General features: G+C 32.8%; 1 protein-coding gene across 1 annotated transcript; it reads left to right on the top strand.

Annotated features, from left to right (window-relative positions):
• The first annotated feature begins 4,552 nt into the window (after positions 1–4,552).
• Positions 4,553–6,755, top strand: LOC109808527 (uncharacterized). Its single transcript, XM_020371565.3, has 2 exons — positions 4,553–4,906; positions 6,150–6,755. The coding sequence occupies exons 1-2, from the start codon at positions 4,784–4,786 to the stop codon at positions 6,444–6,446; spliced, it is 420 nt and encodes a 139-aa protein (XP_020227154.1). The 5' UTR covers positions 4,553–4,783; the 3' UTR covers positions 6,447–6,755.
• Positions 6,756–17,570: the final 10,815 nt, after the last annotated feature.

Raw genomic sequence — 17,570 nt, 5'->3', positions numbered from 1 at the left:
GGTTCCTCACACTAATGATCAGGGATGACACAACCCTTGGGTAAGTGATGCTACAAGGACGGCGTGACCTTGGCATAGTGTGGGATGAGTGAGGCAATTAACACGTATCACTTATATCAGATGTGGTGTGGCCTTGGCATAGTGTTAATCGTAAGATTTGTATGGATTATGAATGTGAATATGATTGTGGTTCCTCACACTAATGATCAGGGATGACACAACCCTTGGGTAAGTGATGCTACAAGGATGGCGTAGCCTTGGCATAGTGTGGGATGAGTGAGGCAATTAACACGTATCACTTATGTCAGATGTGGCGTGGCCTTGACATAGTGTTAATTGTAAGATTTGTATGGATTATGAATGTGAATATGATTGTGGTTCTTCACACTAATGACCAGGGATGGCACAATCCTTGGGTAAGTGATGCTACAAGGACGGCGTGACCTTAGCATAGTGTGGGATGAGTGAGACAATTAACACGTATCACTTATGTCAAATGTGGCGTGGCCTTGGCATAGTGTTAATTGCAAGATTTGTAATGGATTGGTATGATTGTGAATTGTGATGTGAATATGATGCATGATTAATAGAATTAGAAATGGTTGTGAATATTTCATTATGTAATGAGTTATGATGATATTATGTTGTGGCTATTCCTTGTGTGCTTTACATAAATATTTCATTATGTAATGAGTTATGATGATATTATGTTGTGGCTATTCCTTGTGTGCTTTACATATAATGGATTGGTATGATTGTGAATTGTGATGTGAATATGATGCATGATTAATAGAATTAGAAATGGTTGTGAATATTTCATTATGTAATGAGTTATGATGATATTATGTTGTGGCTATTCCTTGTGTGCTTTACATATAAATATTTTCTTTTCTCACCGTACAATTTATGGATGTTTTAGGTGAAAAAGATTCGGCTATGAGTGACATCTAGAATGCCATTAGTTGAATTGTGGGTATACTCTAATATTGTGACATCGGGACAGAGGATTTCTAGGACATGAATTTTTATATGGATTTGGAGTTGTACTTATTATTTTGAAAATAATTTGTAAACTCTTAAGTTTTATTTTTCAAGTTTTATTTTCAATTATTTTGGATATTGAAGAACATTTCTGAAGGTTTTTATGTGAACCCTTTTACCAATGTTAAAAATTTTACTGCCTTGGTTTATTTACATTATTACAATATATGTGTTGGGGTAGTAAGGGTGTCACAAAAAGATTTAGGCTCTCAAAAGTAAAACCACAAGCAATGAATCATTTGAGGTTACAACATTGTAAGTTGAAAACATACCACTCAAAAAGGACTTTGCTAAGTTTGTGGATGGATATTCTAAAATGTACATGCTTTTAAAACATAAAAGATTACCATCTAACATATGTAGTCTTAGATTTTAGGAGAAAGAATCTAAAGCTTCCTCTCTAAAACCAAAGATAGTATTCTATAACATCATGGTAAAAGTAGTCACACCAACATATATAACCTTAAAAGGAAATAAAAGATGTTTAAGGGCAAGGGAACTAATATAGAAAAGAACCCAAAAAGATTTGGGTACCAAATTCTCAAATAATACATGTTGTAAATATCCTTGGTGGCAAAGAGAAAAGATTCACAATAATACCTAAGTAGTGACTACTATGAAGGGAGGATGGTCTATATTCCTAAACTAAAATCCTCATGATAGAACAATCTCGTTTGAATGAAGTAGTAAAGGAAATATCAGAGGTATAGGTAAGATTGATGTGAACTTTATACCTATTATTTAAAACATTTTGTATGTTTAATGATTAAAGTATAATATGTTTAGCATAAGTCAATTTTGTAACAATAAATATGTATTTTTGACCAAGAATCATGCATAATTAGATGAAATTATAAGTCTGTACTCGTTACTATCTAAAAAAAAAATCTATATAGATTAATCTAGATGATCAAGACTGACAAAATTTTATAGATGGATATTAATTGGACAAATTTCCTTTTTGAGGACCACATTTCTTAGGTTAAAATCAAACCTAGGGTCTAGGAAAAGGTGGAAGGATACTTGGTATCTCACATTTGCATTGGCTTGAGTTAAATTTCGGAAAGCAAGGAATATGCTTATCTTTAAATAGAAAGTCATCTATCTACTACCTTGTTGCATCTATTCATAAAAGATGTTTTGGTATTCATAGTGCCCATGAATATTGCAATATTATTTCAGACACTCAACATGATGACCCTTATTAGTCATCCATCATTAGATGGATTCCTCTTGCTCTAAGAATCAGCAAACTAAATTGTGGCGAAGCAAGTTCGAAATATGGGACATAAGTTGTTTGTGGGGGTGTTATCAGAAACCATTTGGGTGAATTCATCTTTGGCTATTCTTGTAATATTGGTCAATGCTCTGTAATTCAAGTTGAATTATGGGGAGTATTATATGGACTTCGTCTAATTCAAGACAAGGGGCTAAAGGAGAATATCATTATTGAATCTGATTCTACGCTTGTGGTTAAATTCTTAAACAAAGGATGCAATGCAATCCATAGTTGTGCCACTCTAGTAAATTACATAGTGGAGAAAGCATATATGAGTCAAGAGCTTCAATGCAATCACATATTCAAGGAGACTTATCAAGTAGTTAACATGACTAACCTTAACTTTAAGTCTAGTGGAAGGTTTATGTGTACATAAATATCCTCCACCTAGGATTTTAACTCAGCTACTAGATAATTCTTCATATATTTACTTTTGTCAAGATTTTTAGTTTAGACTTTTAGTCTCATTTATTAAAAAAAAACTATATTATTTAATACACTCACTTTTAAACATATTATTACTATTTAAAAATTCATAGTTTCATATTGTACACTCCACTAAAAAAAATAAATCTCCTTTATTTTTATTTAATCTATCACATTAATCACTTAATTATTAGAATTCACATAAATTTTAACGTTAATTATATAAGTTAAAAAAATATCTATCAAAATTATAAATTTACAACGGTAACGGTAGAGTTTGAAGCTAAAGAGATAAAAAAAAATTTAAATATCTAACACATTATGATGTTAACACTTTTTTTTACGAAATGTTAACAAAATTAATATTTTATTATAAAAGGTATTTCTTTCTTAACACTAACCCGATGTAAGAAAAAAAAGTGTTCTTATAAGAAAATAAAGACAACCGATTATTTTATATTTTGAATATAATAAATATATTTTAAGTATTTTTTTATTTTGTTGCTAAAAATTGATAATTAATGTTAATAAAACTGAATATATGACTAAAGCTGATGGTTAATGTTAACAAAACTGAAAAATTACCTTTTTTATAGGTGAAAATTGAAATAATGACAATGAAGTTTAAATTTTTCAAGAACATTCATACTATTTTTTGTAATTATGTTATTGATACTAATTATTTATTGACTTGAGTCCTCGAAAAATTAATCGATCATTTTTAGTAAAATTTATTATTTAACATAAATATTAATTTTTAAAAATTTATTTTAAAATGTATTAAATAATACACTTAGTGACAAAGTAAACTATTTTTACATTATTTTTTTATCCATTTTATTAGTGTAAAATATCCATCAAATTTATCTAAATTAAACTTTAATGAGTCTCCTTTCTCAATTATATATATATATATATATATATATATATATATATATATGAGAGAGAGAAAGAGAGAGAGGGTTCTGTTTACTTTAAGAGGAGTAAGTCTACCTAAACTTACTTTGTTCAATAACTTATGTTTTACATCAAATTTTTAATGATAGATATAAATACAAAGACAGAAAATGGTAAAGATAGGCATCTACGACATGAGGATGGTAATGACAATGGAGATAGATATAGAAAACATTCAAGACATGAAGAAAGTGAACACCATTGGGAAAGAAAAAGAAATTCTGATAATCTTGTAATGGCTTATACTGCAGAAGGGGGTGATAGCAAACTAACAAGGTATCATTAAAAAGACTAGTTTATTTCCCCGTTACCAACTATTTGTTGGCTTTTGCATCTTATTTGTCTAAATTACATGTGTTTTTTTATGAAAGACAATTTTATTCAAATTCCATAAAATTACTATAAATGATAAAATTCTTCCTCTAAATATTTATCATCACTACACATCCACCGATTCATTTTACTCGTTAAGCCAAACAACTTCTAACCTATATTTATTTTGTTGCAAATAATTCCTTTGCAGTTTATAATCCACGTAACTTTTATTTTATTTTATTTTACATTATTATACAAACATATTAATTTTACTTTGTATAATAATTATTTAAAAATCATAATAAAAAATGATAAGTAATTAATCGATAATGTAAAAAAAAAAAAAATTTGTACACCAATAAAATATAACTATTTAACTCGGTAATAACTTATGATTAATTAATAACATTAAAATATTACAGTATTAATAACTTTCATGTTTCCACGAATTCAAAGAGAAACAAAAGTCGTGCATTCCCTTCGAATTCCAACTTGCGAAAACGACTGTGCAGCAGCGACCACCCCTTCCTTAGCCTTTCTTTTTCTCACTCTTTTCTTCTTTCCATACACTATTATCATTAATTAATATATTTATTATTTTCTATATATTCACGAGAAACATTGAATTCTATTATATTCTCATTCTCATTTCTAAATCCCGTGTTCCTTCTTTGTCTTTCTCACTCTCATCTTTTGGCTCTTCTCTCTTTAGTTTCTTTCTTCTCTTTATTATTATTATTTTTTTTATATATTTTTCTCTCCAACATGACTGGTGTTGCTGAAGAAGCCCCTGTTACCCTCGACACGCTGAAGCAGTTAATGGCTGAGTTTGCGAAGGAGAGAGACTGGGAACGTTTTCATAGCCCAAGGAACCTTCTTTTGGCTCTGGTATGTGTCTTTTCTGTTACTACTGAAAAAATGGAATTTTTTGGGGTTATTGTTGCACCCTTTTGTGATCTTTATTGCTTTGTCGTGTAGTTTTTTTGTGGGTAACGTGTTCTTTTATGATCCATGAAAGAAGGAGGGTATAGAGAAGAAGAATCTCTTTTGTTGTTATTGTAATTTCTTAATCCGTTTTCTTTTGGGGTTTTGTAAACTGACTCACCTGAGTCACGTTAGATTATAAATGGGATTGCCGTAGATTCTCAATGTTTGCACAAAGAGATTATTTTTCATTGCAAGTTGGATTTTTTTTAGAGGTGGGTGGGGATGAAGCTCTTTTTTTTAATACAAAAAAAAATGTTTTATGATGAAGCTGTTAGCTGCCTTTGGATGAGTTTTCTACCCGTTTGATGTTTATAATCTTCATTTGTTAAATTAAAATTAGTTTGTTATAAAATGATTTATGTATTAGAATTTTTATCTTCAAAGTAACTTCATAATAAAATTTAATATCGAAAGCTCTAATCTAACTTTGGGCGAGTTATCTCGAAAGTAAATGTATAATGAAATTTGCTAGCAACTGCGAAGTGATTTTTTCAGTGTAAATCTGTTGTTTCTGTCATTAGGGAAACGTGTTTGAATTTATTTATATGCACCGTGTGGAAAAAAATTAGTGTATGTAAAACAAATTAGAGACTAACTATAGAATTTCGACCCTTTTGCAAATCCATTTGTGTAAAAATACTTCTCTTTGGGATACAATTATTTCAAAGTTAAAAGTAATTAAGACAATTCATTTTTTTTTACCGAGAATCACGTTACTGCCATAGAACACGGTGTACTGTGTGTTTGGAACAGATTTTTCACGTTTGACTGGAAAGAGAAAATAATAGCTTCTCCTTAAATTGTTACTTGGACGTGGAGAGACAAAGAAATTGAGTTTCAAACGTACATTAACTTTCAGAATTCGTATGTGTCACGGTCTATTGTTTTAGATTTTGTCACTTTGTCATATTCTCAAAACCCGAGTCAATGTAATCAGATTCCATGGCGTTGCCACCGTAGAAGATATGTAAATTTTTCGGCCTTCAATTTTGCTTTAACTTTTTAACTTTTGTTCCCACCTAGAGTACAAAAGTGGGACAAAAGTATGATTAATATTATGCCAAAGCACAACCCCAAGCTGCTATCGTATTAACATAACAATAGTTTATTATTATAATTCATTTGTTTATTTTGCCATTGCTAGGTGGGTGAAGTAGGGGAATTGTCTGAGATATTTCAGTGGAAAGGTGAGGTTCCAAAGGGTCTTCCAGATTGGAAAGAGGAGGAAAAGGTCCATCTTGGGGAAGAGCTTTCTGATGTGTTGCTTTACCTTGTGAGGCTCTCCGACATTTGTGGTGTTGATCTTGGCAAAGCTGCTTTGAGAAAGGTTCAACTCAATGCCATAAAATACCCTGCAAAACATTGCAAAGAGCTTTCAATTTCAAGGAAGCAAGATGAAAACCCCTCCACCAATAATGGCACTGCCACTGATGGTGACTGATTTGAAATTAGTTTCTTTAGCTGAATTAGGGGGTGAAGTGGGAAAGAAACCTTGGTGGTTTGGTTTTTTGTACAATGGATTGTGCATGGAAACTGTTGTTTAGTGTCTTGGTACGTTTATGATTCTCACAGGTTAAGTTACTGTTTTGGCAGAATCAAATCCCCGTGGCAGATATGATGAAATCTATTTCTTCCATTTTTGGCCAACTTGCTTTTCTATGTGTTGGGGGCATTTTGGATGCATAATTACAATCCCGGATTCTGTGCAATCTGATTTATTTTCTTAGTATTTAATATATGTTTCTTAAAACGTCCTTTGGGTTTAATTTCGATTGATGAGCCGAATAGATATTCCTTTGGTATACGGAAAGCGAAAATGCTTCTTTTCTTCTGCTAGGAAAGAAAATCGCCCTTTGTCTACTTGTGCCCATGTAGCTTTACTGTGACTGCGAAACAGCCAAAACTATGAATAGTTTAGAATAGATACATACATGGGCACGAGAATCAGATGCATGAGCAAATTGCGGTGCAGATGATTGTTCATCACTCTTCTAAAGTTAAACGAATTTTTTTCTCAAATAATATTATTTTTAAAACAAATTACCAAAAAATATATATTACATTATTTATCCAAATAGAATTGTTTACTGTTCACACTCAGAATTCGATTATCGAAAAATCGAATTCTGAGTACTGTTATTTATTTATTTTTTTGTGCTCAGAATTTGGGAGTAGTGTTTAAATTTTTTTTTTTTTTTTCATTTTGGATTTAGGAATGTGTCAATTTTGTAACTAGAATGGACCGTTCTAAATTTTGAGCACTGTTATTTATTTATTTTTTTTTGTGCTCATAATTCGATTTTTCGGTAACTGAATTCTGAATGTGAATAGTAAACAGGTCTATTTGAGTAAATAATGTGTAATAGATGTATTTTTGGTAATTTTTTTAAAAAATATTATTTGAGAAAAAAATTCAAGTTAAACTATTATAAAAAAATTAAGGTTAAATTGTGACTCCTTTTTTCTCAAAGCATAAATAAAATTTTTTAAAACATAAATAAAATAGGGGATAAAATAAAAAGAAAAAAGTGATTAAAGTTTAAGATTGATTAAAACAAAATTAAAGTTTATTATAAATTAGATAAAATTTAAGGATTGCTTAGGATAAAATAAAAGTTTGTGGTGTCTATTTATAAAAAGAAAAAAGTGAAATTTAGAATAATTAATTACTTTTTTTCTAATAAAAATATCTTATATTTATTGTAGAAAGGTACACAAGTTGATAAAAAATTATTTAAATAAAAGATAAATAAATTTTAGAATAAATTTACGATAAATTCAAAAGGAGGGAACAAATTACATGTTATACCAAATTTTTTACATTAAAATACAAAATATTATAAGGTAAAATAAACTTTAGGCTAAATTATGTTTTCGATTTTTTTATATTATATTTTTAAAATTTATTTTAATCTTTTATCTTTTAAAATGTTTATTTTGATCCTTTATCCTTTTAATTAGCATTGATTTTGGTCCTTTTAAAATAATAATTATTTTTAATTTTAACACGATTTTGAACAATATTTTTGACTAATTTAATACTTAAAATTTGTTTCATTAGATTCACTTACATGAAAATTATTGAATGTCATGTATATTTGAATCAAAAAGAGTCATACACGTGAAAATTGTGGGGGAAAAGTCCAAGTAGTAACTATTTTTTTTTAAAAAAAAGGTGTAATTTTAAATTGTTTTCTAATTGTTCATAATATGTGTTTTCATGTAATTTACATTATGTTTTATGTTTTATTACTCTTTTGGGTCCAAAAATCATTTGAATCTCATAATTTTTATATAAGTAAATCTAATGAGACAAATTTTACGTCCTAAATCGGTCAAATAAAAATTTAAAATCATGTTACAAAATTGAAAATGATGACTATTTTAAGAAGACCAAATCAACTTAAACTTAGAAGATAAAATATCAAAATGAACATTTTAAAAATTAAAGGATCAAAAATGAATCTTAAAAATAAGATAAAGGATTAAAAGTATAATTTAGCATAAATTTTATAACTAATAAAAGCATAAAAACCCTCAATGTTCCAATGACACATTATCATAGTAAGGATCCAAAACAGCCACTGAAGCAATAAGCTTCCACTCTTTCATGCTCAATCTCATACGCCTACTTTACTCTTGTAAATGATAATCATCCCAAACAAACAATAATCACATAAATACAAAGGAGTGATAATTTATCTCATTCATGTATAACACATACAAGACATATGAATAATACAAACATGATAAAAAAAATCATAATTAAACATCACCCATACATATATATCACCACTATACATTTTCATTATTCGCTCATTACATTATAATATTCATCATTATAACATGATAATCATAACATTTCTATTATAACATCATTATCATCATCATCAAACCTCAAACATTAGAAAGATTTTTTAAAACCCAGAAGATTTAGAAGATAATTTTTTAATAATCAATTCATCCTTCAGTTGGTTAAGCTATCTTTTCTAACAATGATGTTTTCTTTCAAAGGCTTACACTTGTTTTTCTATATTATTGGATTGCGATGATTATACTTATTATGAGAGTTGGACAAGATTAGGTTGGAGGCATGCCTTTTTTGTGTGTGTTATTATGATACAACACATATATAGAGATTGGTTCTAGGGCTTTATGTTTTATGCATTTTATACATGTATTTGTTGCATGGATGCCTAAATATTGTTGTATGATAACTCTTGGTTAGCAATTTATTTACATTTTTTCAACTGCATAATATCTATATCATAGTACGTATAGTGACCTATCGGGTCAATACATAAATTATTCAAAGTCAAACACATATAACTATAAAGTGCTTAAGTGATGAACTACTAAAAAGTAGGTGTAACTTGTTGATCCAGGTAGTACTATTTAATTTTTTTAAGTCATTATCAATTGTATAATCTCACACTTATACAAATCTTCAGATTTCTCAACTTAATGTGTTCAAGTTATTATAATCACAATATAAATTAATTTTCATAAAATTAAAATATAATTTATATGATAAAATATTTAATTATTATAAATTTTAATTATAATATAATTTTTATAAAAACATTTATTTATGATGAGCTTTTAATAATGAAAAAAATTGCACCGATATTCTAAAATACTACTATGTAATCTATCTTTTAGATGTGTATTTTACTCACTACAACATCAACTAGTTAAAAATTGAATTACTCTTTATCCTTATTTGTATAGTATATGTTTTTATTATTATTTTTTTGTGTGCATATCTCTATTTTTGGTGCATCCTTGATATATATTCTTATTTACCGCAAACTCTTTCAATATATCTAGCATTTTTGTTTCTATTTATTAATTAAATTTCTATATTTTTTTAAAGAAAAAATCAATAGTTAAAAATAAATTTGTTTCAAAATATAAAATTATTCATTGTAAATTTAAATATAATTATATATTTAAATAAATGTATCTATCTTGAACTTAATCATATAAAAGTGCATATTTATCTCTCGTAATATATAAGTTAAAATACTATTAAGTACTAATAAATGATGTAATTAAAAGTAGAGTTAATCATCTATACACTGCTAGTGTAAAGTTTTTTTTACTGATAACCAATTATATCTCTTAATTGTGTTATGTCACCTTAAACACATTTACTTTTAACGGTGACATGACACAATTAAGAGATATAATTGGTTGCCAGTATAAAAAAACTTTACACTGATAGTATATAAGTGATTAACTCTTAAAAAAATACAAAATAAATATAAAAAAGTAAGAATGAAAAAATAAAGAAATTAAAATTCACTAAAAAAAAATTACCATAGATAACGTGACTGTGCATGCGAGTGTTACGCTTCTTAAGTGGTGTAGTTGGCCGGTGCTTACGTTTTCAATGCATTGTCATAATGGAGTTTAGTAGACAGATATACTTCATTGTCGCTCTATGAACTTGGTCAAAAAACAAAAATTCAACGAACTTTAAATATTTTCAAATAATAAAATTCTCAAAATGGTAGTTAAATAAATATTTTTATTAAATGTAACTATAATAGAAATATTTTTAAAATTTGATATTTTATTATATTATTTTAAATTGAATAGGGTAAATATATTTATAGTTACTTTTGAAATTCATAACTTGAATAATAACCGTAGATTGAGTTATTCTGATTAATAACTCATAAAATAAATCATAATATAAATGTATTGACTTTTAAATATCTAATTATTAAATTAAGATTTTTTTATGAATAAATCAAATTTATAATATTTTGTAAATTTTGAAAATTGTATAATATTTTGTTATATAAATTTAAATTAATGTATAATATGTGTTTATGAATATATGTCAATTTGAATTGATGTAATTAAATATCAAATAGTTTCTAAATTTTGTAAAAACTTACTGACCATTTAGTAAAAAAATTATAATATAATTTAATTGTTGGATTGTTGAAATTCAATAAAAATCACAGTTATTAAGTGAAGTAATTCATGATCCTTATATAAGTCATATTCTACTCTCATGTTCAACTAATTTGAATAAAAAATAAAAAAATGTAGTTGATGGAGAAGAATCACAAAAGGTTGTCATTTAAATTTTCTAACATAAAACAATCAATAAAATTGGTGAATATTTTATATTGATAAGATGACGCGTCTAATTTTTTTGATTAAATTTAATTAACTTAATTATTTTATTATTATTGATAATTTTTATATATATATAAAATATTAGAGGCAATACTTTTCTATATAAAAAAATCAATTTTAATTTATTTAACCATTCTCCCTATATAAATTAGAATAATTATGTTAAATGAAAGTGTTTCTAGAGACTAATTTTCAACGAGTATTTTTTAATTATATATTTTTTCAATTTTTTTTATCTCTTTTAATCTATTGTTTATTTTATTTTAAATTAAATTTGTAACAGCCCATTTTTCGTGGGCCAAAGGCCCAATTCGTGACCTAGAACGGGCCATTTTAATTTTGAAACAGGCCGTTCTGGAATAGTGAGTATGGCCAAAATAGTAGAAGTAGAACGAGCCGTTCTGATGGGAGAACGGACCGTTCTGGAAGTAGAACGGGCCGTTCTGGAAGCAGAACGGGCCGTTCTGCTGGGTTTGAGAACGGACCGTTCTGGTTTGGGAACGGGACGTTCCAGTTGAAAAATTTACGTAGGTTTGAAGGGCCCAGAACGGGCCGTTCCGATTTTGGAACGGGCCGTAGTGGTAGGTGGGCGAAAAATCCTATAAATAGGCCTCAAATCCTCTCATTTCTACACACCTCTCATTCTCACTCTCTCTTCTCTTATGTTCTCTCTTTCGTTCCTCTTCTTCTCTCTGAAGACCAAGAGGAACTCAGAGGATGAGGTTCTACTCCAGTTTTAGTTCTGATCCTTGTTTAGGGAAAAAGAGGAGGAGGTTCTGCCCGAGTTCCTATTTATCCAGGTACGGGGGAAAAGGAGATTATTTATATGTAGAGTTACATGAGGGAATTGGGTAGAGGAAGACCCCTTAGGGTTATGAATAATTTTATAATTATTTCTGTTTGGAGGATTAATTATCTTATGTGATTCTATATATATTTAGGATTACGAATATATGTTTAACTTGTAAAAATGATGCTCTGGGAGAGAAAACGAAATTATAGAAAAGTGCCTGTAAGTTAGGTTGTGAAAAATTGGATGATTTCTGTTTGAGAAATTGAGGATCCCATTAGATTTTGTATGTGTTGAGGATTATAGATATGCTAATAATTTGTAAGAATGATGATCTGAGAGGGAGAACAAAATTGTAAAAAAGTGTCTGTGAGTTAGGTTTTGGAACAATTGGGGATTTTACTGTTTACGTTAAAATTATATTAAATTGATAATTCTGTTGTTTGTTATATTAGTTTATGAATGTTATTGTTATATTATTTGATGATCTAGATGATGAATTACTTGAGGGGTATGTGAATCACCATTTTGTGTGAATTGTTATGTATTGTGGAATTGAGATGTGGATGTGGATGTGGATGTGAATGTGAATGTGAATGTGGATGTGAATGAGATGTGATTGTGGTTCTTCACACCTATGACCAGGGGTTGTCGCCACCCGCCGAAACGGACCTTGACAATCGCGACGATTGTTGGACTCGTTTTAATGTTTGGAAAAATGATGGATTGTTAGAACGACTTATTCTCAAACTGAGACCTTGTCGAACTAACAATTTTATTAAAATGGTTCACCAATCCATATTAATCCCAAGCGGGACCCTCTATGGATTAGTGGTTTTCGCAAAAGGTAGGGTTCTTGGAGTCGCCACCAATGTTTTACTCAAAACTTTGGAAAAAGATTTAAGGCAATTGATTTTATAAATCAACCTTGGCCATTACAACCAGAGTTGGGTAAGGGAGTCGGTTACGTGCGGGGAAGGTGTTAGCACCCCACAACGCCCCTTTCGGGTTCCCTATGACGGATTATTTATTAAATAATAGCGTAAAATTACTAAATTACCCCTATTTATTATAAACGATTATATATTAAATATCTACATGATGACGAATTTAAATATGCAACAATCAGAAAGCGGTAAAAGAAGGGATTTTTAGAGAAGAAACCTCTTGAAGCGTGCTTTTTATATATCAATGAAGTTTAGGAGGCTTTTTGGCGCTCCCTCCCTCTACAAGCTCGCTCGCTCCTTCCTAAAAAATAATTTTTACTATGGAAATCTAAAAGATTTCCCTTCGACTAAGTTCGAGACTCAAGCAAATGGCTCGTGACTCAAGAACTTCGTCGGATCGACTCCCAGAGAGATTTCTAGGGCAGAACACTGCTCAAAAGCCCCAGAATACTCAAGGAGGGAGTCAAAACTGTGTGTAAAAGTGTGGAATGACGTCCAAATGACGTCCTATTTATAGGGATGAGGCGCAGTACGGCCCCTGGGTTCAATACGGCCCGTATTGAGTTTTTGTACTTCAATACAGCCGTATTGAATTCAGTACGGCTGTATTGAAATACAGAAACTTCAATACGGCCGTATTGGTTTCAGTACGGCCGTATTGTAGTACAAAATGTGCAGTACGGCCGTACTGAACTCCAAGGAGGCCGTATTGAGCTCCAAACCTCCCACTTTCTTATTTTTGGCTACTCTAAGACCTCTAAACCTACAGATAGTCATCCTATGGTCTTCTGGGAGTCCTTCTGGCTGACTTTCCTTTGATCTTTGAGAGTCTTCGAGTCTTATTTCCGACCCGGACAATTTTAGGGGTCTACAGCTGCCCCCCCTTTACTTAGTCGGACGGCCTTTTGGTGTACCGGCTGACAAGTAAAGGAGTTGACCCAATTGTCCGAGTGATGTGCCATCCTTCTGACTTGTAGCGTCTTCCGGTGGAAAATTGTTGAGTAGCCTCTCCAGGTTGAGTATTAGTCGTCGCCTCTCCAGGCTCATGCATACCTCAGTGTTTCTGACAACCTCGGTAGCTGAGTACCGCCTCTCCAGGCCCTGCCTCTCAACATTCGGCAGTTGAGTATCGCCTCTCCAGGCCCTGCCTCTCAACATGAGTCAGTTGAGTATCGCCTCTCCAGGCCCTGCCTCTCAACATGAGGCAGTTGAGTATCGCCTCTCCAGGCCCTGCCTCTCAACATGAGGCAGTTGAGTATCGCCTCTCCAGGCCCTGCCTCTCAACATGAGGCAGTTGAGTTTGCCCTCTCCAGGGTTTTGCCTCTCAACATGGGCAGCTGAGTTTGCCTTCTCCAGGGTTTTGCCTCTCAACATGGGCAGCTGAGTTTACCCTCTCCAGGGTTTTGCCTCTCAACATGGGCAGCTGAGTTTGCCCTCTCCAGGGTTTTGCCTCTCAACATGGGCAGCTGAGTTTGCCCTCTCCAGGGTTTTGAGATAAGTTTGTCTCCACAGTCCACAATGCTGCTTCGACGGTTTGTTTTTCTGATTTTGTGTCGCTGAGGGCTGGATAACGCAGGGATCCGTCTAGGGGATGTGCAGTCATTCATAGGTTTTTGTGCCCCAACTTGCATTGCTTAGTTGGTACCCATGGGGAATTTCTGACTCCTTGGGGTGTAGACACAGATGCTCTCTCTCTGAGTTGAGCGATGCCTTATGTTTGGCTGACGTCCTTTTGACGTAAGTGGAGTATCCCGGTTGTCCTTATTCGGGTGTCTCTTTTGATTTTCTGATTTTTGTAGCCTCTGTGTAGGCTGTTATCCGCTGGGGGATTCTGTCATTCAATTCTTGACTGGCCTCTTCTGTTAGGCAAATCATCTTGATGTTCGGTGTTTGGCTGGATGCCGAATTCCGCTTGGGGAATATTTATTGATATATTTTTTATTTTTCTCCTTTTGTAGGGGTGCCTCTTGAGTAGGCGACTGAGGATTTGGGGATCTTATGTATCCTAGAGTATTATTTAGGAAGCCTCTGCAGGCTTAGCCTCACTCAGCGCTTGAGTCAGAGAGCTATCTTCCACTGAGGAAGTTTCAAGTCCTTTGACTGAATATTTTGCTTGGATGATCGCGCTTCCATTGGGGATTTTGACGATCTTGCTTTGATAGCTCTCGCTGGGGATTTGTTCCATGAGCTTAAGCTGAGGTTTCTCTGGGGAGTGTTATTTCTGCGAGCCTCTCCAGGCTCAGTTATTCTGAGAGAGTATTATTTCGGCGAGCCTCTCCAGGCTCAATTATTCTAAGAGGGAGTATTGTTTCGGCAAGCCTCTCCAGGCTCAATTATTCTGAGAGAGTATTATTTCGGCGAGCCTCTCCAGGCTCAGTTATTCTGAGAGAGTATTATTTCAGCAAGCCTCTCCAGGCTCAGTTATTCTGTACAAACTGAGGAGTATTGTTTGTATCCTTGCCTTTTTTCGTTTTCGGCTTTTGTTGACTGCTGTCATACACAAGCAATTTTCTATTTTTTCTATTTTATGCAATTGCCTCGTGGTAAGGTCTTTAAATGTGCAACTAATGTGTGTGATGCACGCGATGCAAGTTTTTATTTTTGTTCTTTTATTTAGAAAAGTGAATGGCTCTCCCTATCCTCTTCTTCTTTTAGAGGGACTTCTGTTATTAACGCGAGGGAGTATTTTCGTGAGCCTTTTAATGCAGGAGATTACTGATTTTTATAGGAACCCCTCCAATTTTCTTTATTTGACCGATTATTAACAGAGTTTCGTACAATTTTTGAATCATCAATTTAAAGGCATAATCACATGGTCAAGAGAGAAAAGAAACAAATGGATATTTTATTGATATTCAATTTTTTTTTTTTTTTTTTTTTTTTTTTTTTTTTTTTTTTACAGAAAGATTTACAAAGGGATTTTCTGAAGAATGGCTGGCCAAGGTAGGCTATACATTTTTGGCTTAAACAATTATATCTGTAATTGTCGCTCTTCCCGTTCCCCTAATCGCTTCGGGTGAGATGCCTGAGCCAGGAGTGTAGGTGCTGCAAGACGCTTGCTTCTAGAAGATAATCACTTGAACCGCCTTTCGGTTTTCGATTCAAGTGACCGTTGCTTGCTTTGCTTTTACATCTTATTCTTTTGCCCCTAACTTTTGCCTAGGACGTATCCTAGCGGGGATAATTTTGCCTTTGTTTTGCCTAGTACCCTTGTACTGGCGGGCTTTTTGTTTTGCCCTAACTTTTGCCTAGGATGCCCTTTTTCGGGTTTTCATCCTAGCGGGCTTATGCAAGCAACGTCTTCAAGCATAATACTTCTTTACCACGTCGGCGTTGACTGGGTATCGAAGTTCTTCTCCATCTATGTCTGTGAGGATCAATGCTCCTCCGGAGAAGGCTCGCTTCACCACGTATGGTCCTTCGTAATTCGGGGCCCACTTTCCGATTTTGTCCTTTTAGGCTGGTAGTAATTTCTTCATTACCAGCTCTCCCTCATGGTAGACTCGAGGGTGGACTTTCTTGTCAAAAGCCTTTTTGATCTTCCATAGTGCCTCGGAAAGTTTCGCTTCCATGATTACCCTTAGTGAAGGTATCTCAACTTCAACAGGCAAGACCGCCTCCATCCCATAAACGAGGGAGAATGGAGTAGCTCCTGTGGATGTGCGCACTGAAGTCCTGTATCCATGGAGAGCGAAGGGTAGCATCTCATGCCAGTCTTTGAATGAGACAACCATCTTTTGCACTATCTTCTTGATATTTTTATTGGCTGCCTCGACTGCCCCATTCATCTTTGGTCGATAGGGGGAAGAGTTGTGGTGTTGGATTTTGAACTCTTGGCACAGTTCTTCCACCATCTTGTTATTTAGATTGGATCCATTATCAGTGATGATTTTATCGGGAATACCGTATCTGCATATGATGTTCTTCCTGATGAAGGATGTTACCATCTTTCGGGTCACATGAGCATATGATGCCGCTTCTACCCATTTGGTGAAATAGTCAATGGCCACAAGGATGAACCTATGTCCATTGGATGCTTTTGGCTCGATAGGTCCAATAACATCCATGCCCCACATTGCGAATGGCCAAGGTGAAGCCAACACGTTGAGTGGAGTGGGTGGAACATGAATGTTATCGGCATATGCTTGACATTTATGGCATTTCCGCGCATACTGGTAACAGTCTCCTACCATGGTCGACCAATAATATCCCGCCCTGAGGATCTTTTTAGCCATTGCAGGCCCGGGAATATGGGTGCCGAAAACCCCCTCATGTATTTCTTTAATTACGTTTTGGGCTTCGACTTGGTCTACACATCTCAACAAGACCGAGTCATGATTCTTCTTGTAGAGGGTTTCACCAATTAGTAAAAATCCCATGGCCCTTCTTCGGATATGCTTTTTGTCATTATCGCTGGCCGTATCAGGATATTCCCCTTTTGATAAGTATTGTTTGATGTCGTGGAACCATGGACAATCATCAATAGCTTCATCTATCAGAAGGCAGAACGCTTGCTTATCGTGTCGCCGAATATTGATGATGGGCATTTCATGCTCTTTATCCAAGGCGAACATCGACGAGAGCGTAGCAAGGGCGTCGGCAAACTGATTTTCCTCCCTTGGAATGTATTCAAAGACGACACTTTGAAAGAGATGTGTCAAATCTTTGATAT

The sequence above is a fragment of the Cajanus cajan genome, chromosome 4, assembly GCF_000230855.2.
Source record: "Cajanus cajan strain Asha chromosome 4, NIPB_CcT2T_4, whole genome shotgun sequence".
NCBI lineage: Eukaryota > Viridiplantae > Streptophyta > Magnoliopsida > Fabales > Fabaceae > Cajanus > Cajanus cajan.
Note: the sequence above shows the minus strand (reverse complement) of the source record. Positions and strands in the feature narration are given on the sequence as shown.

Excerpts from the sequence above, each read along its gene's own strand:
- LOC109808527 (XM_020371565.3), top strand. The coding sequence starts at position 4,784 with ATGACTGGTGTTGCTGAAGAAGCCCCTGTTACCCTCGACACGCTGAAG. Across the intron at positions 4,907-6,149 it reads GGAACCTTCTTTTGGCTCTG|GTGGGTGAAGTAGGGGAATT; the intron begins GTATGTGTCTTT and ends TGCCATTGCTAG.